The 24,998-nt window shown below is 39.3% G+C and overlaps 1 protein-coding gene across 2 annotated transcripts in view; it reads left to right on the top strand.

Moving 5' to 3' along the window:
* The window catches only part of NSF (N-ethylmaleimide sensitive factor, vesicle fusing ATPase), a 156,918-nt gene that overhangs the window by 120,862 nt on the left and 11,058 nt on the right, over positions 1-24,998 (top strand). For both annotated transcript variants that reach the window (XM_059048767.2, XM_067020629.1), the window contains exons 16-17: positions 7,524-7,590; positions 9,815-9,894. In XM_059048767.2, the coding sequence (XP_058904750.1) occupies positions 7,524-7,590; positions 9,815-9,894 (147 nt within the window). The remainder of the gene's footprint in view (positions 1-7,523; positions 7,591-9,814; positions 9,895-24,998) is intronic.

The raw sequence follows: 24,998 nt of genomic DNA, 5'->3' as shown, positions 1-24,998 counted from the left end.
TGGGGGGGATACTATGTGTTCCATTAAGATATTTGAAGCATTCACAGATCTTTCTCTTCTCCCCCATTTTATTTTTGTTTCCCCAACTTTATTCTGTTTAACAATTTTAATTCCTTTATCCGTTTTTGCATCTATACTTTAAAAAAAAACCTATTTTACTAGTTCTATTAATGGCATTAAATGAACAAAAGAACAAAGCAGTAGAATTTGATTTTAACTAATTACCTAATGTTGGTGCTTTCCGAGTATACAATCAGTACAGAGGTGAAATAGAACAATCCGATGTGACTACATGTTTGAACAAAATTAAGTAGAAAATTAGTGATTTATAAAACTATACCCATTAATAGCATAATATAGTCTTGTTTTTAGAAGGACTGAAAATTAATGGAAGAAATTTTCCTTTCCACTAGCTTTGCAAGAAAGAAATAATCTTCTTTGAATATCCTCCTGTAAATCCCACTGCAAATTGTAGTCTGCACAGAACAGAATCATGGTGCCTAATCCTCCTCTTTTCATGGTTTAGTCCATACAAAGAGCAGAGCTGGAAATTGGATCTTTTGACAGCAGTTACTAAGCAACAGAATTTGGATGTTTTTGGTTAACATCCTAATATATCATGTAGCTGATTTGTTGAAGATTGTGCATGCATTAACTGAGAGAAGTGGACACCCCGGAAGTGACTACAGGTCCCTGAACTGCTGGGGGACGAGTACTTGTTGTTTTTGTTTAATACACTCTGTCTTTTGACGTTTGTATCTGTTCGGCACACAAAGGAAGATGGTGCAGCTCTATAGTGGAATTTAACTTTCAGATCTTGTGACTTTTTATATTATTAAAAATACCCCACTCTGTTGCTTATGTCATGTGAAAATTTAAGAATTTTTCCTGAAAAGCAGGGAGAACAAATAAGGGATTTTAAGGTCATTCCAGGAGGCTTGAGTGCTTTGCCAAAAGTTTAGGTCCACTTCCTGAGGCAGTTTGATTAGAAGACAGCTAATGTTTGCTTGGTCTACTCCCAAGTTGTTTTTAGAAACTAGAGATTATTACTGATAGCACCAATTTGAATTTGCTCATTGACGTTTTTATGTGCTACCAAATATGATTAGAGTATTCTTTCAGCTAATTGCTGACAGATTTACTATATTAGGGATTTTCTAAGTCGTCAAATTCCTACTGTCATCAGATTTCTACTAACTAGGTACTTCATGCCAGCCACTTCAGAACTGAGATGAGCTCTTTCAGCCCCCAAAGAACCTGAAAATTTGGCTTCACTTACCTCAGAGCGCTAAAGAGGTTATAGAAAATGGAGGACAGAATCTACTTAGAACACGCTTTGCTGTGGTTTGTGATTCTGAAAGGCTGGGATTAACATGGAGCTAATGCTGGCGTGTTCCCATTTGTATTCGTGTAGACTCCAGCGTCTGCAGCTGCTGCCCCTCCCCTGCACACAGGTGGCTCCCAGCTTGCCTGAAGATTCCTGGAGCGGGCTTTGTGCCTTGAGAGCTTGCAGTGTCCTTGAGGACCATAATAGATCTGCCCCTAAGCCCTTGGCAGCAGGAGCCCCACACCTCCTCTCACAGGGCCTCCAGCATGCCCTTGCTGCAGTCCCAGGCCCCCACACATTCTACGTTGTCTCTCATGACCCACTACACCTGACTTTGCACGCAAGAGCGGAGGCACCAGAGAGTTTAATGATGACAACTTCATTATGTCCACAGCTAGAGATAGACTGTGGAACTCTGTTTTCTAGAGACGTTCGTCCTCTTCTAGAATAGACCTCTCATTTTTTCCCTGTTGACTGTTGACACTCTTTTCCACATTTTTTCTTTCTTCCGTTCTTCCCATTCTGTTTCTTTAGCCTTCTCTTTCAGACTTCTCACCTGACTCTAAGAATATGTCTATTCTGCTAATTTTACCTGCTCTACAGGAAACTCCCTGATAGAACTAGGATGACCATACACTCCAATTGCTGTGTGCAGTCATGGTTTTTACCTGTTGTTCCAGCGTGATTATTAACTCCCACCTCTCAAGTGTCCTGCTTTGCATGATAACTTCTATGATCCCCTTCTGATAACCTCTTCAGCAAGAAAAGCCTTGAGCATCATACTTTCATCTTCTAAATGAAAGGATCAGAATTTCAGTTAATTTTTTAAAGAGTCTGTAAGATACCACTATTAGCCCCAGCTTCAGCCCACTTGGCTAAATGTTGTTTGGGCGTTTGGTGTCTGGAGCAGGCACTGTGTATTTTCTGTGTGCTGTTACTGACGGCAAGTTTGGCACTTTAGTTGCTGAATTCGAGCTGTGGCGGTTTGTACAATTTTACTTTTCTTTCATCTTTCCTTCTTGTACCTCTCCTCCTTTTTGGGTTTATCTACCTAAAGTTATGGTAGAACTTCCCAGCTCAGTATGTAAATATCTCACTTAGATTTTAGTCTGGTAGCTAATCGCCTATACTTGCCAGTGGAATCTGAGTATCTCCTTATTTAGCATTGGGCCAGGAAGCCAAGAATGGAAGAGGCTGAGGAGACTAGGCAGAAACATGGATTCAGAGGAAGAGTGATGACCTTATATTACACTCATGACTACATAAGGAAAAGAATGTGTGTGTAAGAAGTGAAAGGTGTGTGTGTGTGTATTTAAATTAAAGCAGAGTTAACTGAAACTGGTCAAATTACAACTGGAATTGCATAGCGTTTGTCATGGTTAGTATGTTGTTAAGAGAGTTTGCTGTGAGTACTCCTATCCCCATGGTAGTAATTAGTACATTAAGAGCTGTCTGTAAAAAAAAACTACATTAAAGACTGCTGTAGGTATTTTTCTTCTAAAATTTTATAGGTAACCCATGTGGCCAGCTGTGAAGTGATTTGTAATGCTTTGTGAATCACAGTATCTGAGATACGTTAGTGAGACTGCATATGAATTTATCATCAGTTTAGACCCCAGCAGAGTCCTGAATAAGGTTCCTGTAGCCCTGTAAGCTCTGTAAGCTTTAAGAAGGGAGAAGGGCTGATTCAGGGAAAGTGTAAAACTAATGCAAGTAGCTAGTCCATGATGTCTTGGGCCCCTGTGGCTTTAATCCACGATATTACAGCCTGTCAGACAGAATGATATGCTTGCATCAGAGCCCTTAGTAGAATTCTGAACAAATGTTTTAAAGAGCCAAGCACTTTTTTTCAGTGACTTCTTAAAATCACCTGAGTTTGCAGGATACCACATTGGCTGCTTTATGGTCCAGTTTTCAAAAAAGAGCAAATAACCACAGTGGAACTGCTTCTAAACTTTTCCATTGTCTCTTCCATTTCTCTTCTGCTTCATCTCTCACCCACTACTCCCCATACACGCAGCACCAACGCTGACACCTCTTCATTTTAATTCTTATTGACTGTATGTTAGTTCCTGCAGTGCGCCTAAATTTTCTCATCTCTGTGCCTCCTAATAATCAGTACACTCTGCTTAGAACACTTTCTTTCCTGTTTTTTACTGCACTGTTCATCCTTCAGGTCTCAGCTTAAATGTCACTTCCTAAATTTAGGAGACCATCGTTGACTCCATAAGCTCTTATCATTCACAATAGGCTAACTTATGCTGCGGTAATGAACAACCCTGAAAATCTCAGGGGCTTAACACAACAAAGTTTATTTCTTGCCCACATTACATGTCCGTCATGACTCAGAGGGGAAGCTCTGCCATAGTTTCTCAGAGACTCAAGCTAATAGGTAATAGAGACTCCATCTCACATGCGATTCCACGATAGCCAAGGCAGGATAAAGGAAGTATGATGAATCAAGCAGTGGCTCTTAAAGCTGCTTTCAGAAAGTGATAAACTCTGTACTCACATTTTATTACCCAAAGCAAACCCCATAATCATCCCTAACTTAAGAGGGGGTAAGGAGGTGCAATCCTACCGTGTGCCAGAAAGAGAACCAGGATGTATAGGGTATCCCCAAGGACTACCACAGCTCCTGTGCTGTACACTAGCACTTCATCTTGTATTTCCTCTAACATCGTGATGCCATGCTTTATTATAGTTACATGTGACCTTACTCATTACTCTTTCCATTGCCTTCATCAGTGCTTGACACATAATAGGAATTCAAAAATATTTGTTGAATGAGTGAATAGAACAGCACTCCAAGGTTCAGTCCTTAGCTCTTTATTCTTCTGCTTCTACCATTTCTCCTCAAAGATCACATGCCTCTCTCATGGTTTCAGCAGTCACTGCCCTGAGGGTGATGTCCATGCCCTGACTTCAGTCATACATCTCCAACTACTTACTTGATATTTCTACGTGAATTTAATGCATAACTTTAAATTGATTCCTTCAGTAAATATTTATTGATTACTTTCTGATAAGGCATTATATGAAGTGATGTGGATACAGAGATAAACAATAGTACTTGCCTTCACAGGGCTTAAAATCTAGTGTAATATAGGGAAGAATACAATGAATCCGTTAATATATACACAATATACAAAATGCTATAGCAAAGGAGAAGAGAAACAAGTGACTTATGGCAAAGATGGAATTAGAACTTGTGTTGTTTCAACCATTGAATCCACTGAGCAAATATTATTAGTAAATACTCTTCTATGCTGGGTACTGAGGATAACATGAATAAAGTTCTTTTTCCACCTCACAGTCCAGTGAGGAGACAGGTAGCTAAGGACGAAAGGGTCGGTGAGATTTTGATACAATGTGGGAGGGTGCCTGATGGGTATGGGGGATGGTACAAAGGAAAGCAACAGAGGCATTCTTTCATGCATGCATACAGCAAACATTTATTAGGCACCAGTGAGGCATCAGACCCTGAAAACATAATACTGGGGAAGACAATTCCTACCTTAAAGAATATTTAAAAATAAATAAATATATATATATATATATGTATATATACACACACACACACATACATACACAGTATGTTGGGGAGGAACTTAACATCTAGATTGTCAACATGAGTTATTATTTTGCTTTTGTTTTTGTTGTTTTTGCCTCTCTGAGGATGACTTTTGAGCATAGAAAAGACCATGTGTAGCTAATTTGAGGTCTAAAAAATTAAAATTCAACATATTAGAATTATATAATTTAAAATCTAGTTTTTCAACACAAAAGAAAACTTCAACTTTAAAAAGGTCCACCTCTGGGGCTTCCCTGATGGCGCAGTGGTTAAGAATCCGCCTGTCAATGCAGGGGACACGGGTTCGATCCCTGGCCTAGGAAGATCCCACATGCCGGGGAGCAACTAAGCCCATGCGCCACAACTACTGAGCCTGCGTGCCACAACTACTGAAGCCCACGAGCCTAGAGCCCGTGCTCTGCAACAAGAGAAGACACAACAATGAGAAACCCGCGTACCGCAATGAACTGCCCCCCCTCCCCCGCTCGCTGCAGCTAGAGAAAGCCAGCACACAGCAGCGCAGACCCAATACAGCCAAAAATAAAAACAAATAAATAAAATAAATACATAAATAAATAAAAGTAAATTAAGTCCACTTCTTTTATTTTATTTATTTATTTTGTGTGTGTGTGTGTGGTACGCGGGCCTCTCACTGTTGCGGCCTCTCCCGTTGCAGAGCACAGGCTCTGGACACGCAGGCTCAGCGGCCATGGCTCATGGGCCTAGCCGCTCCACGGCATGTGGGATCCTCCCGGACCGGGGCACGAACCCGTGTCCGCTGCATCAGCAGGTGGACTCTCAACCACTGCGCCACCAGGGAAGCCCCACTACTTTTATTCTATTTGTAAGTCTAGTAAAAGGTAGTTCAAAAAGAGACTTTTATAACTTAAATTTCTTTAAATATTTTAAACAATATTTACACATTTAAAATATTTTATTTTCTCTTTGATGTACTTCAGTTGTTTAACAAACAAAACATTCTAAATTTCAAAGTAAATCTATAAGTACATTTACTTAGTAATAAATTAAAACTAATAATATAATTATGGTGGGTCTCAGATTACCATTACCATTTGGAGGGTTATTAAAGTTATATTTTACCTTCCAACATAAAAGTTTATCAAAATTAATTATTCAACTGCATATTTTAAATTGAACTAACAAGGCTAATCTATTAATCTAACATGGTAAGTTAATTGTTACAAATAGTTTAAAGACCAGCTATTCACAGATTGTCTTTAAACTTAATATGAAAAAGATTAATATTGTAGGTTTAATTTACTTTATTTCTGTACCTAATTCTTAATCTTCTATAGTTAAAAGATACCCAGTAAGAAATATTGTGCTACTACAAACAAACTCGGGAGAGGCGTGGTTACCATCTTGTTGCACTGAGGTTACTTATCAATCAGATTGGGCTGGGATGCAGGAAGTAATTCTTACAGATGACACCAGTGGGATTCACTGAGCCCCAGTTATGGTCACTGGAATAGGAATGCTCACATGTACAAAAAGGCTGGTCTCAAGGCCTTGAGCACTTACATTCAATTTATGCATAAATTAATTCTTCTGTCTGGCTTGAAATTGCTACATCCTTGCCAGCATATAACAGCTTCCTTCACTGTTTGCTTAATTTGCATTTCTTTGGTTATCTTAAGGTAATGTTCTATTATCTTTTGTCTAGTTCTAACGATGCATCTATCCTTTATACCAGCTTTAATTCTTTTGTAAACACTTTGGCTGCTGTGGTCTGATTTGAGTTGACAGAATTCTCTGCTTTCTGTGTTATTCCTGTTTGACATGCCACAATTCTTACAGATAATAAAATGATATTCAGTTCTACCCTGCACATCCCTGTGGCTCCATCTAGCTCTTGAGTCATAACACTGAAGTCATGCGTCTGACATAGATAGGAGAGACCATTGTGATAAACTTGATGGATTTGTCAGTTGATTAATTCCAGCTGTTCCTCAGCACACCCCAGTGTGACACATCCAGCTCTTGGAGCTGAAAGCAGCATTACCCTGCCCTTGCTCAGCCATGATCCTGCTGTGACATCTTGGGCAAGTCATTTAACTGCTTTGAGCCTCAGTTTCCTCACTTTTAAATTGTAAGAACTCTTGGGCTTCCCTGGTGGGGCAGTGGTTAAGAATCTGCCTGCCAATGCAGGGGACACAGGTTCTATCCCTGATCCAGGAAAATTCCACATGCTGCGGAGCGACTAAGCCCGTGCGCCACAACTACTGAGCCTACGCCCTAGAGCCCCCGAGCAACAACTACTGGAGCCTGTGCCCCACAGCAACAAAAGTCATCGCAATGAGAAGTGCACGCACCTCAACGAAGAGTAGCCTCTGCTCACCACAACTAGAGAAAGCCCACACACAGCAACGAAGACCCAACACAGCCAAAAATAAATTAATTAATTAATTAATTTTTAAAAATTATAAGAACTCTTCAAGTTCTGAAGTTCTATTAAATTCTAGTTTTGTGTAGTCAGAAATATTGGGTGTTTTACTGTGTTTTGTTTGAGCATTGGTCAAGAATTAGCTATGTTTTATCTTCTTGGGAATTGTCATAATTATGAAGGGCAGTGAGATAATAAATGGTTTTGCTTTCTTCTAGATCTTTGATGATGCATATAAATCCCAGCTCAGTTGTGTGGTTGTGGATGACATTGAGAGACTGCTTGGTGAGTCATAACTTTTGCCATCGTACTATCCTTGCCACATTACAGCTAATGTCTCACAAATTACAAGAGAAAAATATAGGTGTTTATAATCTATAGGGCAATAGAAATACCTTTCTTTGTCTAATAAGGAAATATAACACTATCTCTTATATCGGAAGTCAACAATGGTATTCATGTTAAATATGCCTTATGACTGTAGCTACATTATAAACTGCTTTCCTCTAAGGGCCCATGTCTCATATCATTTTGTATCTTCCACAGAGTTCCCTGCCCAGAATAAATGATTAGTAATTTTTGTTGATGGATATATTTGCTGTATACTGTTTCTGAGCTGCCTGTAGCTCAGGGATTCAATTTGTGAACTTTGACAGAACTAAGGAAAGAGGAGTTTAGGGTTGGAGTGAAATCTACAAGTTAGCTATAACACTTGGGACAGAAGTTGTAAGCTCATTGTACATCAGTTTTTGCTCACATAAAAAAGAGACTGTATTCTCTTCCTTACTTATCCCACAGAGTAATTGTAAAGACAAAAATGAGATAATATTGTGAAAGTTAAAAACATTCTGAAAGTTTAAAGTACTCTACAGTAATTTTTAAAAATACCTATTCAACATCTCCTATGTTTAAGTGCACTCGTACAGAATACAAAGATGAATAAAACAGTCCCTGTACTCAGCTCATAGGATGTATTCTACAAATAAATGCCAGAACAGTGTTATTACTCTTACATTTTATTTCATTGCAAAAAATAGATAAATCTGGAATACATTCATTGTAACAATGGCTCAGGATGCTATAATAAACTTGATTGAAATTGAACCTACATGATAACTTAATAAATATCTGAAAATACTGCCAACACCTGGTTAACTAACCCCTTCTTCATTAAGGGGTCCATAATGGTGTAGTAATGATTTCACGTTAACTGTTCTTACTGCGTTTTTCCCATGATTTTCAGACTTGCTTTACGTCCTGTATTACTTCTTTACTTTCCTGTTTCCTAAGGCAATGTTTATTACAAAGCAAAGCAGGTATATCTATGAGGTCTTCTTAAATCAATAGTTTTATCTAGTGACCTGGGTTTTGGGTCTGCTATTTTTGATACACTTCAGCTCAGTTTCTGGGATTATTTCTTTAAAAGCTTTTAGGCACATACTCATAGCTCTGTGTAAAGTCCTTTATCTAAACACAATTGAGATGTGTGGTCATAGCAACAGTACTATGTCAGGAATGTGTGCCCTCTGAGTATATTTTCACTTGTATGAATAGTTATTATCCGTACTTGTTTGTTCATTTATTCAGTAAGCATTTGCTGAGCCCTTACCACTGTGCTAGAATTATTAGGGTTTCAGAAAAATAAGTAGTAAGATGCTGTCATTATGACATACATTGGCAAAAATTAATACAAAGTAGAATGTGCCATGTATTCTGGATATTCAGAAAAGGGAGGATCACTTTTGACTTCAGAGGGCTGATGCCTGAAGGCAGCTCTCAGCACAGGGCAAGGGTGCATGTGCAACATGCAGAGAAAGCAAAGGGGGTGGCATTTGTGTCGAATCTTGAAGGATGGGTAGAAGTTTTAACAGGTAGAAAGTTATTTGAGAAGTTCACTGTTCTTCACCATCTGAGGACCAATCTTAGTGGCTTTACCATCATTTCAGTTGTATTGAAGTACCTTACTTACATTATTATTACTTGCCATTTCCCCCTCTACCCATTTTCTAGTATCATGTTTTGTTGCCTGTGTACTCACTGTATTACCATGGTTTGCAGTAACTTCTTGGAAATGTTTAGTAAATACTCCTGGGGTTTTTTTTTTCCTCTTTAAAAGAAAGCAAAACTGTCTCTGAATATCAGACAGAGATGTCTACATGAACTCAAAATGGATATTTAGATGCTTTTTTAAAAATTTACAGATAAGAATTCTTATGTACTATTTTAAGCATTTAAGTTATTGTAGATATTTTGTCTTGTTATCGTTAGTTGCATGACTGTTAATTAGGACTGTGTTTACTCTTTTTTTTGGAATATCTTATTTTTATACAGCAGGTTCTTATTGATTATCAATTTTATACATATTGGTGTATATATGTCAATCCCAGTCTCCCAATTCATCCCCACCTCCCCCAGGACCGTGTTTACTCTTTATGCAGAAAAATCAGAATGTTTGGAATATGTGCATATGTGTATCCAATCCCTAAACATAGCAATGTTTCTCTTCCAGATTATGTCCCTATTGGCCCTCGATTTTCTAATCTGGTATTACAGGCTCTTCTTGTGTTACTGAAAAAGGCGCCTCCTCAGGTAAAAATAATATAAGGAACATTTTCACAGAGTTTCTCCAGTAAATTATACAACGGTGCACTCTCTAAATAAGCAGATTATCATAAACAGATAAAACTTTCTTGTTGAAGAGATTTTGAAAGGTTGTCTGGTCTGGCCTTCTGCCTTAAGGTAAATGATTTTCTTAATCAGAGAAATTTTCTATTCTTTTTCTGAAGATCTCAAAATCCCAGTGTCAGTTAGTATTCTGTGTTGCTTTAGAAGTTCACCACCATATTACACATCCCTACTTCCCTCCGTTTCCCATGAGAGATATTAATACATGATATTAATGTAGAAGGGATTAAACACATGTTCCCATTTGTTTTGTTTTTCATTTCATAAGTTTTCCTAAGAATTTGTATTTGGGGTAATTTACATCCTGTAGGGAGTATTGTTTTGTTTTTAGTTTTTACAGATGAGCTTGAGTTATTTTTCTTGTGTCATGTAGCACTTTTGAAGAGTGAGTTTATAGCCAGAACCTTGGTTCATGTGGTTGGAGTTTTTACTCATGTGGCTGTTGGAGACTGGCGGTTTTGATAGGTTAACACATTTAAACTAACCTATGAGGGTTGGTTAAATATGTTAATTATGTAGAGGCTTCCAGAGCATGTTTGGCTATGACATAAGACATGAATTCTCTTGGTTGATTCTGCATGTTGTAACCTTGAAGAAATGCCTATCAAAGGCAGATACAAAGGGGTGAAGCACTAACTTAAAAAACATCTTAATGTCTGTATGTGAATCTCATATTTGAAGTTAGAGATATAAACTAAGCTGTATGGAAAATATTTAGTGTTAAGCTGGTGAATCTAATATGTAATTTAACAGTTAAAATTGTATGTGTGTATGTGTTAGACCTAAAGGTAAAGGACTTGTCTTGACTTTCTAGGTGGTTTTTTTTTTCCCCTAAACTAGTGAAAAGAAACCTACAACAACCTTGAAAATTTACTACATATTTGCAGGGTGAAAGGATTTTTAAAAATCATTTTTCTGTAAACTGTTATTCCCAGGAGTTGGAGCTTTAGCTTATATTGAAGCCGAAATTAGAGAAGTGAGAATTTTTTTCTTTTTTGATTCCTTCAAAAAATATGTATATAGTTATAAAGCAGAAACTAACACACCATTGTAAAGCAATTATATTCCAATAAAGATGTTAAAAAATGTTTTTTAATGTATATAGATATATCTAAAGTTTCTAGAATAAAAATAACCCCAATAAATAAAATTTTTAAATATATATATCACACACAAAAAAATCCTTTTTATGAAATCAGCATTTAAAAATTATAAGATTAGGAGACTTTTCCCAGACACACACATATATATACACACACACACACATATATATAAACTTTTAAATATTTTTTGAGTGTCCCCTCATTTTGGTGAGGTTGAGTATTTAGTATTGCTGTAGTTTATATTTGGCAAGATATGAATAAAGTGAAAACATTCAAAAATAAGTAAAGTTCAAATGGCCAATAAGCACACAAAAAGATACTCAACATCATTAGCCATCAGGGAAATGCAAATCAAAGCCACAGTGATATATCACTTTATATCACCTAGGATTACCATAATCAAAAAGTCATATAATAACAAGTATTGACATGCCTATGGAGAAATTAGAATCCTTATACACTGCTGGTGGGAATAGGTAAATTGTGCAGCCTTTGAAAAACAGTCTAGCACTCAAAAAGTTAAAGATAGAGTTACCATATAACCCAGCAATTCTATTTCTAGGTATATACCCCAAAGAAATGAAAATATATATCCGCACAAAAGCTTGTACATAAATATTCATAGCAACATTATTCATAATAGCCAAAAAATGGAAACAACCCAAATAAATGTTCATCAAATAAAATAAACTATGGTATATACATACAATGGAGTATTATTTGGCATTTAAAAGAAATGAAGTACTAATACCTGCTGTAACATGGATGAACCTTGAAAACATGCTAAACAAAAGAAGCCAATCACAAACGACTACATAGTGTATGATTCCATTTATATGAAATGTCCAGAACTGGCAAATCTATAGAGATAGAAGACAGATCGTTGGTTGCCTAGGACTGGAGGGGTGGATAGGGAGAATGAGAGGTGACTGATAATGGGTACGGGGTTTCTTTGGGCGATGATGAATATGTTTTAAAATTGATTCCAGTGATGGTTGCACATATCCGTGCAATCTACTAAAAACCATTGAATCGTACACTTTAAGTCAGTGAGCTGTGTGTTATATGAGTTACATCTTAATAAAATGGTTACGACAGATAGATAGATACATAGATAGATAGTGTCAGAAGTTTAAATGACGAAAGGAGGATTCCATGCAGAGCTAGAGGTAAGGAGTGAGCATACAACATACATGGCCCAGCTTGGCAGAAATCTTAGAAACAGGAGTTGAATCCTTAAGGAAGGGCTGTGGAATGAATTTCTCTAAGGATTGGAAAGAAAGGATATAGGAGCATGTAAGAAGTAGAAGATAGATCTGGTTGCCTTAGTGATTGGAAATGGTGGGGATTCTCTTTTAAGAGAATACCAGCCTGTCCTTAATCAGAATTTGGTTACTCTGACCTGGACTGCTAGATGACCTGCTGTATAAGTGAATCAGTGGCAGAAGAAGGTAACGTTTAAAATATTTCTAGTCGGCATATATTTAACAAAATAAAACTATGCTTTCTCTGTACCACCTTGCTTTTTTAAATTAGTTTATATTCTCTCAGGACAATAAGGGAAAATTTTTCAGGCTGATCCAGCATCAAGACTATTTGTCATTCTAAAGTAGAAGCATTCACTTTACCAAACCATTATCATGTAGGTTTTTCAGATGTTTTCAATTAAATACTAAATGTATATGAATCTGAATGTTGTAGAGATGCATAGACTGGTAGAAAGCTATTATTTTATCACTGTCAAGAAAACAGAAAAGTTATAGGCATTTTTCTTTCAAAAGAGGAACTGTACATGCATACAATACAGTAATCATATCAGTCACAGAATCTTTAATTTTGCATCTGTTGTAATTCAGCTTTCACATAGAAAAATTGTATGTGCATGTGTGCACATGCTCAAATAAAAGAATCCCTTCAGGGGTACTATGTTGTTATGTATCAAGATATTCTTTTTTTTTCTACTTCTCCCCCTCCCCCATCTCCCCTCCCTCATTGTAAATTGGCTTATTAAAACTGGTTCACAAGCCTTCCTTTTTTCCCTTTGTGATTGCTTTGGTCTTGGATTTTCAGCGTAGGACTAAAAATTCAAGTCAGATTTCAGTTACTAGGATAATTTTCTTTGAATTTTAAATTTTTCCAAGTAAATGCATAGATTTTTAATGAACCCAGTATTCAGTGGATTTGCTTTAAATTTAGCTGGAGAGTTAATTTCATGATTGATTTATTAGCCCTTTGAAAGTATAAAAAGTGGTATCTGTAGTTCATGAAGACTGAAAAACATCATCACATTTTGTTTAGCATCTTTTTAAAACCAATTAAAAGCTTTTCTAAAATGGATTGAACAGGAGAAAATAAAACATGTTCCCTAAGTCTTTATTTCAATCAAGTTTCCCTGTGTTCTGCAGGAGAAGAGATCGAGGGGGGATAGAAAAATTGAAAAGGGCTGTCCCAGCAGGGAGCCACGCCGCAGAAAAGGGCTGCTCTGAGAACTCAGCAGCAGTAGCTAAGAAAGCTCCCAGCCTGCTTCATCTACATGCAGAGTCACACAAGGCATGGGGGTGCTCACCATCACCACAGAGGTTTCACATGTGCTTCCCTGCTGATTCTTGTGAAAAGCTAACAATTGGCTTGGAGGGTAAAAGACCACTGCAGTTCACCCTCCCTGAGCTGGACGTACAATTTGTCCAGTGTTAGGAAATGTCCGGCTTAGCAGTGAGAGGCTTGAAGACACCCCTCCTTCCAGTGAGATTCCTAAAGCCGTCTCTTTTGCTTGATGACACTGGGGCTCTTTTCAAGCTTTGCAGATTTATGGAAGTCGAAGGGAATGTGCCTTTCAGGATCATGAGGATGAAAGCCGTAGTCTTCGTGTCAAGGAAGAGGCAGTAGTAATGCAGTAAGGCCAGGTAAATCTTCCTGCAAACTGCAGCACCAATGGCTTTATGATTTTCCTCATAGATCTCTTCTGGCACCTTCTTTTTTTTTCTTTTTGGGAGACAAAGTGCCTGAAAAGGAACTCCTCAGCTGTAAAATGACATGACTTCCAGTTTCCTCAACAAGTGTGAGAGTAGTTAAGCCCATTAACCTGACTGCTTTAATGTTTACCTGACACTTTTGCAAATCAGTTTGGAAGACCTCATCCATATGTACCAGAATAACCTTGTAACTAATGGAGAGCCACTCCTTTTTCACTTCAGTGCTTCCCAGCCTTTTTCATATCATGGCATGTAGAAAATGATAACATCTGTTGATGTACTTGGGTAAGCGGATGAGGCCATTCACAGCTGGCCAGAGATGCAGCCACGCCAAGTGCCACCCAGCCTTCCCAAGGGCTGATGAGAACTGATATCTTAGAACACTTATAATTCATTTGCAGCATGCCAGCTGGAAAACTCTTTGGAAACTGTAAACTTTTACAAAAAGAAGATCACTCCAAATTAACAGCAATATTACTGAAGTAGAACTTGGACCTGACAGTTGTTAGAATTTTAGCTGAAAAATAAAGTTGTTGAAAAAAATTACTTCCTTACTGCTCTGGCACTTAGGAATATTACCTGATAAGAAAGAAGTAGGGCTTAGAGTTGGGAAGGGTATAACTAACAATAAGACTGTTAGTAAACTCCTGACGGGAACTCAGGCAGACATATTTGTTTCCCCGTGGGTTTAATTCGAGATCCCCAGTCTCTACAAGATTGCTTTTTCTGTGATCCTTATATGACACCTCAGTGCAATCTTACGTCGGAGATGTTCTTAGGAAGTCTTGGTGATATTAAGCAACTCTTCAGTCTTTGGGTTGCTTTAGCAAAATAAGCAAATAATGGAAGAGACTCCAAATCACACAGGCCTAAACATGAATATATCTGTCTATCTGTTCAAAATTAACTCTGGCTAATGACTACAATATGACTCAAGAAGATAAATAACCACGTTAAGAGAGAGGTTTAGTAATTTAGCCAGACACATTAATTGTAATCACTGATGTGGTGACTTCTGCATTGGACTTCTTTATTAAAAAAATCTGTGTAATGATTGACTATTTAGTAGCTCAGTTTTCTCATTTATTAAGTCAGTGATGTTAGATGGCTACTATAGATTAAAAAATTCTCTAAAAGTGTACTTTACTTACTAGGTTATCTCAGAAAGTTCTATGTAAATTGAATATATATATATATATAGATAGATAGATAGATAGAGAGAGAGAGAGAGAGAGAGAGAGAGAGAGAGAGAACAATTTCAAGTTCATCAAAAAACAGTGAAAGACCTTTTTTTTTCTTAGATTCCATATATATGTGTTAGCATACGGTATTTGTTTTTCTCTTTCTGACTTACTTCACTCTGTATGACAGACTCTAGGTCCATCCACCTCACTACAAATAACTCAATTCCGTTTTTTTCATGGCTGAGTAATATTCCATTGTATATATGTGCCACATCTTCTTTATCCATTCATCTGTTGATGGACATTTAGGGGTAAGATGGGAATAAAGACACAGACCTACTAGAGAATGGTCTTGAGGATATGGGGAGGGGGAAGGGTAAGCTGTGACGAAGTGAGAGAGTGGCATGGACATATATACACTACCAAACGTAGGATGGATAGCTAGTGGGAAGCAGCCGCATAGCACAGGGAGATCAGCTCGGTGATTTGTGACCCCCTAGAGGGGTGGGATAGGGAGGGTGGGAGGGAGGGAGACGCAAGAGGGAAGAGATATGGGAACATATGTATATGTATAACTGATTCACTTTGTTATAAAGCAGAAACTAACACAGCATTGTAAAGCAATTATACTCCAATAAAGATGTTAAAAAGAAAACAACAGTGAAAGAAATTTGGTGAGTCCTTTCATAAAACATTGCTCCAGATATCTGCTAAATAAAACCATGTTTTCAAAATAGGGTTTTTTGTTTTGTTTTTCAGTAGAGCACATGTAAAATACGTATTAATTAATGCAAAAAATTATAAGATAGATATATACATACACCATTTTCAGGTAACTCAAAATTAAATATCTAAATTTTAATCATAGAAAAATGCTAATGGTGCTGAGACAAAATATTCTCTCACTGCCTTAAATATATTACTGTGACTTGACATCAGCATTAGAAAAGTGTTAATTATACCATCATAATGTTCCATGGGGCCATGAATCTAGTTATGAGTATCCTCTCTGCACAACTTACTCATTGTATTGGACTTGGAGTCAGAAAACCTGAGTTTTGAGTCTTAGCACAGCCATCTGGCGTTTTAGTCTTGAACTAGTCCCTTAATAACTTTGTGTCTATTTCTTCATCTGTAAAATGAAGATAATTCCTCCTTACCTACCACAGTGACGGCCAACTCACATAATGTAAGTTCTGTGTAAACCTGCGGGCTGCACAGATATAAGTTATTAATGCCTTATTGTGAAAAGCATAGAGTTACTGAGAAGTCAGAGTATGCTGTTGTCCACAGAGCATGTCATTTGTAAAGAATCAGTTTATAAAGTTCTAGCCTTAAAAAAGGATGAATGTTTCTCTTGCGTGATTTGAATGTTCCCATTGCTTGGAGCCTAGGGGTTGACATCTAAGATTCTGTTTCTTCCTGTTTTCTTAATGTTTCAAAGTTCTTAGGGGTTTAGTATTTTATTAAGGCTGTTGTATAGAACTAGAAATGTATTTCCCAGCTGTTGTTGTTTTAAGAAAAGAGGTGCCTTTAGATAGTCCACAGAACCTCTTTAGCATGTAAGATAGGAAAACTAAAGAATGTAACTGTATATAGCAAATTTCCATGGAGAGTGAGTTCAGAGTTTCAAGTTGGAATGCCCAGGTTCAACTTCTCTCATTTGCAATACTGGAAAAAGAAGTAAAGGCACCCTGCTTCCCCATCGCCCATTCACTGACATTTAGAAGCTTCCTGAGTCCTAAGACAAATACTCTGGTCTGGGGATTGGAGATCCCTATTATAAAAGGGAGAATGAAGTAGAAACAGGAATTTCAGAGTTCAACAGCGTGAAGAGTAGAGAGAGGGCCAGGGCTTCTGGCCATTGTGGGATCCCAAGGACACTACCCATTACGCTTGTCCTTAGCCTCCAGGGACTGGCCCCCCTTCCTGTTTCCCTGTAGCTACCTGTTGCTTGTGACTAAAGTTCACCTCTTTTTCTAATCCAAGGTGGAACAGAATAGCATTTCACAGCTTCTCTTCTACCTTCCTGTCCCCAAAACAAATACACAGATCTTTGAAGATCCGTAAGGGTTTATACTATATGGCGTTAACAACTATTGGGTGAGAAGAACCAATAAGGGGAAGCTTACAAAGGGTCCAAAACAATCTGTCAGTATTCCTGATAGTTATTGGAATGTAGATGGAACAAGGCCTTGATCTTTTCATGTCACAGCTTGTTCTGTAACCATGTTTTCATCTTGACAATCATGCTTACCTTTCACGTTGGGGAATGGCAAATGTCAAGAGTGCTTTTCACAAGGAAAGCTCCAGACAATCTGCCTAGACCCTTCCTTCCCTTCTTTCTCTTTCTCTCTTCCTCCCCTTCCTTCCTTCCTCCCTCCCTCCCCCCTCCCTCCCTTCCCTTTCTCCTCTTCCTTCCTTCCTTCCTCTCTTCCTCTCTTCTTCTCTTCCCCTCTCTCTCTCTTTGCAGACCTATTTAGGCTACATAGATGATGATATTTGTTGAATGGATATCTTGAAGATGGTGAAGTCTACATGTAGAACTGGCATTGGCAGTGTAAATAAGAGCTCAGGAGTTAGAATTAGAAGACTTGAACTTGAATTCAGTCACATAATTTCTGAGCCTCAATTTTCTCATTGTAAAAGGGGAACAGTAGTAATATTTAATATTTAGATCGTGAGAATTAAATAAGATAAATGTTGATTATAGTTCTTTGTAAACTGCAAATCACAACTCAATTGTTAGTTTATTATTCACTTAAAAGAAAACTCTGACTCTGTCTTTCCTCACACAAAAAATATGTAAAACCAACAAAGTAACCAACCCATATCAAAGGAGCTAGGCTCCAGGTGACTGCTGCGGAAGAAGCCAGCCCTAGAAATGTCAGCAGGAATGACAGCTTCCTTTCCCTCTAGCTGCCAGCCATCGGGCTCCTGCAGACCCTGCTGGGGCCAGCCCTGGAACAGGTGGAAGAAGGGTGCCAGTTCCCCAAGTAAGGAGTAATAATGGGAAGGGAGGACAGGGAGAAATACCAGCCAGAGCAGGGAGATGAAAAGCTTGGTGGCCGACCCGCTAGTGATCCATTATCTATATTATATAAAGTGGGCCCATGTCAGAAACTGCCTGCCTAAGGATCAAATCCGCCTTCCACATAATCCTCAGTTATTCTCTAAGTGTGATTTCAGTTATGAAGAAAAAAGGACTGGAGGAAATATGCCAAAATTGTTTTCTGTGATTGCCTCCAAATTTTGAAAAGAAAAGTTTGAGCTCATCCTCCCAATATTTTAATGCATTTATTATTCTGTTAGTTGATGTTCATTTTAAGATGTACAAAAAAGGAATTTTTAAAAAGAATGAAGAGAAAAACAACAGTTAAAGGAAGTTCTATTATTTCTCCATCTTAAAGAGAACTGCTCTTAGATGGTAGATCGTAGGTGGGTTTTTCTGCTTTATTATTTCTTACATTTTATACATTTTCTACAATAAGCATTTGTTACTTTATAATCAGGAAAAATAAGAACTTAATGTGTATACAGTTGTTTTCATTCTTAACTCAGCAGTATAACTGTCAAAATTCCAGTCCTTTGCAACTAAGTTGCTGCTTGACAATAACAGTTAAATGAATCTACCTTTGTATCTAAGCTTGTGTGTATGCAATATATTCTGTTAGCCTTGTTTTTTCTTTAAGGCTGATTTAGTTTAAGGTCTGATCTGTAAGATACTCTGTGGTCCTGCGAGTAAAAGTGTGTATGTAAGTGCCTCCTGACTCTCACGGTTGTCCTTGGACACCCACCTGGCATTCAGCTCAGTGCTCTACTTCTAGGCTGAACTTAATGATGGTTGAATGCCAGTGTGACCAAGGTTGACCAGGATAGATGGTGACAGTTCTACTAAGCTTCATGGAAAGGAGATGAGAAGTTTCTTTCTATCCAAAAATATTTCTTTTCAAATGCAAGTTTGAAATATTTCTTTAGGGAATATATGCTTTTATTAGGATGTACGTTTCATAAACTTTTGTTCTGGGCTATAGAAATAACAGAGATGAATAAGACATGCTACCTGCCCTCAAAGAGCTCATAATCCAGGACCACCTATTCAGTTGTGCAGTTTGGGTACAAGCTGTGCACAAGGTCAACTGGCAAGTGGGGATTAACATCCAGCCCACACTCCAGTCGCCCTGTGAGCCATGTACCCTGACGTGGGCTGTAACTGCCTAGCTGAGTAGGGTTGCCACATTTAGTAGTTGAGGATATAGGATGCCAAGTTAAATTTGAATTTCAGAAAGACACCAAATAATCTTGTGTGTGTGTGTGTGTGTGTGTGTGTGTGTGTGTGGTACGCGGGCCTCTCACTGTTGTGGCCTCTCCCTTTGCGGAGCACAGGCTCCGGACGTGCAGGCTCAGCTGCCATGGCTCACGGGCCCAGCCGCTCCACGGCATGTGGAATCTTCCCGGACCAGGGCACGAACCCGTGTCCCCTGCATCAGCAGGCGGACTCTCAACCACTGTGCCACTAGGGAAGCCCCCAAATAATCTTTTAGTGTAAGTATATCCCATGCATTGTTTGGGACATACTTATACTCAGGGCTTTATCTCGCAACCCTAGCCTGAGGAAGAGGAAAAGGGGTGCCTTTTTACTCATACAAGGCGCTGGGGCTTTAGGAGATGGGGACAAGGGTGGCTACATATACCTAGATGACTGCTTTTTTCTAATTCATCCACCTAGGAGGGGTGTTTTTTTTCTTATTTGTATGCAAGCCAACTGATGTCCCTGACCCAATCCAGTGAGGGAGAAAGATGTGTAAACCTGATGATGTAAATAGTTGAGTTTTACAACTTATGTGGGTTCCAGTGGACTGTGGAGGATAGTATGGTCCATTTTACCTGAGAAAATCTGCAAATATTTCACAAATAGTAGTTCTTGATCCTGGTCTTGAAAGATGAGTAAAAGGGAGATTGATCAGGACCATTATGCTGTGCTGAGGAATTCCAACTCTGCAGCAGTGGGCAGAGATGGTGAAGGATATGCCTGCACCAGAACCAGCACATTTTTATTATTTACATACTAACTGATACTTGGGAATTTAAGGATACGTTTTGTGTACAGTTACTTATCTTAGGCTTCATATGGCATATTCAGTTTCACTGGAGGGAAGAATAGGAATTAGTAAGAAATCAAAGGCTTCATTTTTCCAAAATGACTGAAGCTTAACCTCTTTAAATATCAATTGCTGTTATACTTTAGCCTTTTTTATAAGGAAAGAAATGCTACATACATCTTTGGTGTCTGAAGCAAAGTATTATAAACACTATGTCAATGAATAAGGATCTTCATTACAAACCATAATCACATGGCGATTATGCAAGAACTATTGGAATGTAGAGGACTCGGCCCTGGGAGTCATTAAGTAGGCCCAGTGTGCCCTGTTTTTTTGAGTTTGTTGTACTTTTTCTTGTTTTTAATGGTTTTGCTATCAGCTTTTACTTGAGGAATTCAAGTGAGTTGTGTCAGTCTGCCTGCCTCTGACAATTCCCCCTCGTCTAATTTGCCGCTTCTTGTCAGCTGTGAGCTAAGAAAGGCAACCTCCAGGACCCTTGAGTTGTCTGTAAAGTGAGAGCAAATGAGAGCCGGAGGAGCTTCCTGCCAGCAGGGCCATGTTGTGAATTCCGTGGGTCCCTTTCTTCATAAAAAACAATGTTAAACTTTTATTTTCCAACTGTTGCTATTTAAAACACTTTCCTCAACCTGAAAGTGCTTTTATTTTTCTCCTGATTTTAGAAGAAGTTAGAATATTTCTGTGGGCCTTTGCCCCTGTGCCTGCTGTGCCCAGTGGATAAGTTGGTACTACCTGTGAGTAGTCACTTGAACCTCATTTATTGTGTTTTTTTCAGTTCTAGAAGTTAGAGAATTGTGTATATATCTTGGTTCTTGGCTATGTTCTAGATAGTTGAAATTGTTCAGTAAATCGGCCTCCAGATAAATGAGGTGTTTTTGCTGGGCACATTGTATCCACGCTCGGAGAGGGTGGAGCCTGAAGGAGCAAACTGGGTTGTGTAGGGTTAAAGGAGGGCAGAATGTGGAGAGAAGGCAAGTTCTGAAATATCTTGAACATAAGGGATAATTGCGAACTGGTAGAAAATTCTGGAAAGCATTTTAATAAAGAGGAATGCTGTGGATAAAAATCACAGAGATAGAAGTTAAATGAGAAAGAAGAAGAAAATTGAACTGATTAGAGCACAGGGTTCATTTTAGGGCATCTCAAACTAAAAGCAGAGGGAGGGAGGGAAAGTCTACTGTGGGTGCCAGGTGGAAGAGTTTGGATTTGCTGATGAATCAGTGATCATCTTAGTTAAGTTTCTAATGAGAGAGCACCCACAAAACTGGGCACTAAGAATACCGTACATCAGTACGTCTTTATTTTCTTAATTTATTTAACCTTTTTCCTAAGAGCTCTGAGGTCGTAATTTGTAGGTGGATATATCTATCTAACTCATAATTAAGAGATCAGCCATTGCTGATATAAGTTAAAAATTACACAAATAAGAATGGACAGCAAAGCATAGTGGGAATATCGGTGAGGCCTGAACTCTGGTTTCAGCTCCCTCCCTGGATGTAAAATCTTACCCCCGTTTCTCACCTACAAAATAGCCAGGAGAGGAGAGGGAGGTGGAGAGAACTAGGCAAGCTTTCAGAGCTGCTCTGATTATAAAATCTGATGATTCCATGTCTTTTTCACAAACTGGTACTAAAATATTCTTTAATATCTCAGAGTGGTCTGCTCTTGCCTATAGTAATTTTTAAAAATTATTTGGGGTGACGTTTCTCATTTCATATTCAACATGCATTGTGAATTCCCCCTCCTTATCGTTCTCTGTCCTGCCTGCAGCGCCAGGAGGATGGTTACAAAGACAAGTAGGCTAAGAATTTGCTTCAGGGTAAAATCTAATGGAGAGTTTAAATGTAGTTGTCTGCCTAGTTGTAACATGATTTATTTGAAACATCCTTCCTTTGGTATTCAACTTAAACATTTAACTACCAAAAAAAGAAGTTACAGACATATGAGCGTGAGAAATCAAATGCATGCAGGATATGCAAAGAGGCCCCATTCCTCTCCTTTCGGTGTCCAGACTCGGTTGGTTGTGGGTTTTTTTGTTTTTTATAAATTTATTTTTATTTATTTATTTTTGGCTGTGTTGGGTCTTCGTTTCTGTGCGAGGGCTTTCTCTAGTTGCGGCGAGCGGGGGCCACTCTTCATCGCGGTGCGCGGGCCTCTCACTGTCGCGGCCTCTCTTGTTGCGGAGCACAGGCTCCAGACGCGCAGGCTCAGTAGTTGTGGCTCACGGGCCCAGTTGCCCCGTGGCATGTGGGGTCTTCCCAGACCAGGTCTCAAACCCATGTCCCCTTCATTGGCAGACAGATTCTCAACCACTGCGCCACCAGAGAAGCCCGGTTGTTTTTAATAGTAAAATTTTTCCCTTGATTTGGGGAAACCAAGAGTTGTAGGAGATGCTTAATAATACTTATCTCGCTAGCTTAAATTAATGGCTTCTAATGAGTCTTATCTTTTCTCTGTTAGAGAAGTCTGTATTATGAATAGTTATGAATAGCTTAACTATTGATGATCAATTGATTAGCTAAAAGAAAGCGGTATGACATCCTTTGCATCTAGTTATACTGTAAATGAAGCATACATGCTGATCCTTCTGGATTGTTTTCTTTAAAACTTGTTGACTTGTTATCATAGTATTCAACACTTGGGGCTCAGATGTATAGACTCTGAAACGGTAGTTATTTTCCTGTTGAACATTTGGTATAGTGTGCATTATTCAGGGCCAGAAGAGAAGTGTAATAAGGAAGGAGTGATCTGCGGCCCTTGAAACCTACACTGAGATCACCATTCATTCATTCAACACAAATGTATCAACCTGTCACTATGTTCAAGGCACTATGCTAGCCCTGGATCCATCAGTGAAACCAAACAGACACAAGTCCTGTCCTTATGAGGGAAGACCAGCAATAAATAGAATAAGCAAGTAAAGACAGTAAATGAGTAAAGTATATAGGATGTTAAGAGATGATCCCTACTGTGGGGGGAAAGAGCAGGATAAAGGGAGATGAAGCGGGGGGGGGGGTAGGCCTTGTGGGAAAGGTGGTGACACTGGAGCAGAGCCCTGACTTTGAGGCAGAGAACCATGTGGATGTATTAGGGAAGAGCATTCTAGGTAGAGGGAACATCAGAGTATCTTCTGTGTGCCAGGCATGCTGTGCTAAAGACCTGCAAGGACAGAGATGAATAAAACATGGCCCCGCCCCCAGGGAGCTGACAGGCTAGAAACAAGATTCAGACTTGCAAATAAATGCAGTGGTAAAGTTGTATAAGCTCTATGGTGGATAGAATTTTTTATTTAATCTGCACTGAATAATAACAAACTAAGTTCAAGTATCAGACATTACTCCCATTTCAAGAATGAAGCTAGTGTAAGTGACAGACTGAAGCACCTCTTACCAGAAAAGCTTCACATCCTCCGCCCTGAGCTGATTTCTTCCTCAGAGTCCCTGCCTCTCACCGAGGCCCCTCACTCTCAACCTGCTGTCACGGCTGCTTCTGAGGGCGTTTGATCTTTAGCTTCAGGCCTCGTCTGGGCCTTGACTAACCGTCGTTAAGCTGAAGATCGGCGCGCTCATCTCCCCCTAATGCAGAGTGAATCTTGGCCCTCTGGGAGAATGCACCCTCTTGGCATCATTTGCGGCCAGTGCCGTCCATTGTTGGGAAGAGAGGAATTCTCAGGTGCCTCACCGCTCGCCCACCCGACCCGATGTCATAGATTCCTGACATCCCAGGCAGAGGACAGTTTTTCAGATTCCTCTCAAGACCATCGTTCAAGCTCTCACTTCCTTTCATTCCTGCCTCCTCTGACAGTGATGGCAAAGGCCTCCCTCCCCCACGCATTCTTACCTCATGTTCTACTCTGACAAGTAGGTAGGATTTTTAATCCCGTTTTTATGGTTGCGGAAGAAACAGGTGCTGAGAAGTTCAGTAACCTAGCCCAAGTCACCCAGCTATGAATGGTGGAGCCTGTGCTTTTTGTATGGCACCGAGCCACCTGTCCATCGGGGGACTTGCCTCTCCTCCCTTGCTTTCTGCCCACCCTGGGCTTGCGTTGAAATGGAAGGCATGCGTGTGCATCACTGATGACGAGGCGCCGACCCTTCCTGGGCGCACTCACTCGGAGACCCCTTCCCAGAGCCGTCTTTCCCGCAGCAGCCCCCGCACAGGCTGCCGGACTGCCTGGCATGAAGCTCCTGGGATCATCTTTCTCGTCCTCACAGTTCTTCCTCCTCCAGCACCTTCTTTAGTTTCCTGTTGCTTTTTATACTAAATCTCCTTTCTTAGTTTGGCATTCTGAGTCTTCCTTTTATTGGCTGCCTACCCCCCATCTCTCTAAAAAGACTTCATTTTCAGCCCTGAGGGCTCTGGCTCAGCTGCCTCCACCACCCACATGGGAATTAGGAGCATGGGAGACCCGTCCCTTCTCCGCCAGGGCCTCCTCTTCATCAGTGTCTCTGTGATACTGTAGGAATCTTCCCAGATGACCCCATGCCAGTGAAGCTGTGCCCATAAGCTGTGTCCCCTCAGCCATTATTCATTTGTGTTTGCTGGTGTGTTATTTGGCAGTGGCCCCTGAATATTTACTTGGTCTCCGCAGCCAGATTGTACTCACTTCAGAGGCACAAACTGAATCTC

Source organism: Kogia breviceps, chromosome 19, assembly GCF_026419965.1.
Source record: "Kogia breviceps isolate mKogBre1 chromosome 19, mKogBre1 haplotype 1, whole genome shotgun sequence".
In the NCBI taxonomy this organism is placed as follows: domain Eukaryota; kingdom Metazoa; phylum Chordata; class Mammalia; order Artiodactyla; family Physeteridae; genus Kogia; species Kogia breviceps.
Note: the sequence above shows the minus strand (reverse complement) of the source record. Positions and strands in the feature narration are given on the sequence as shown.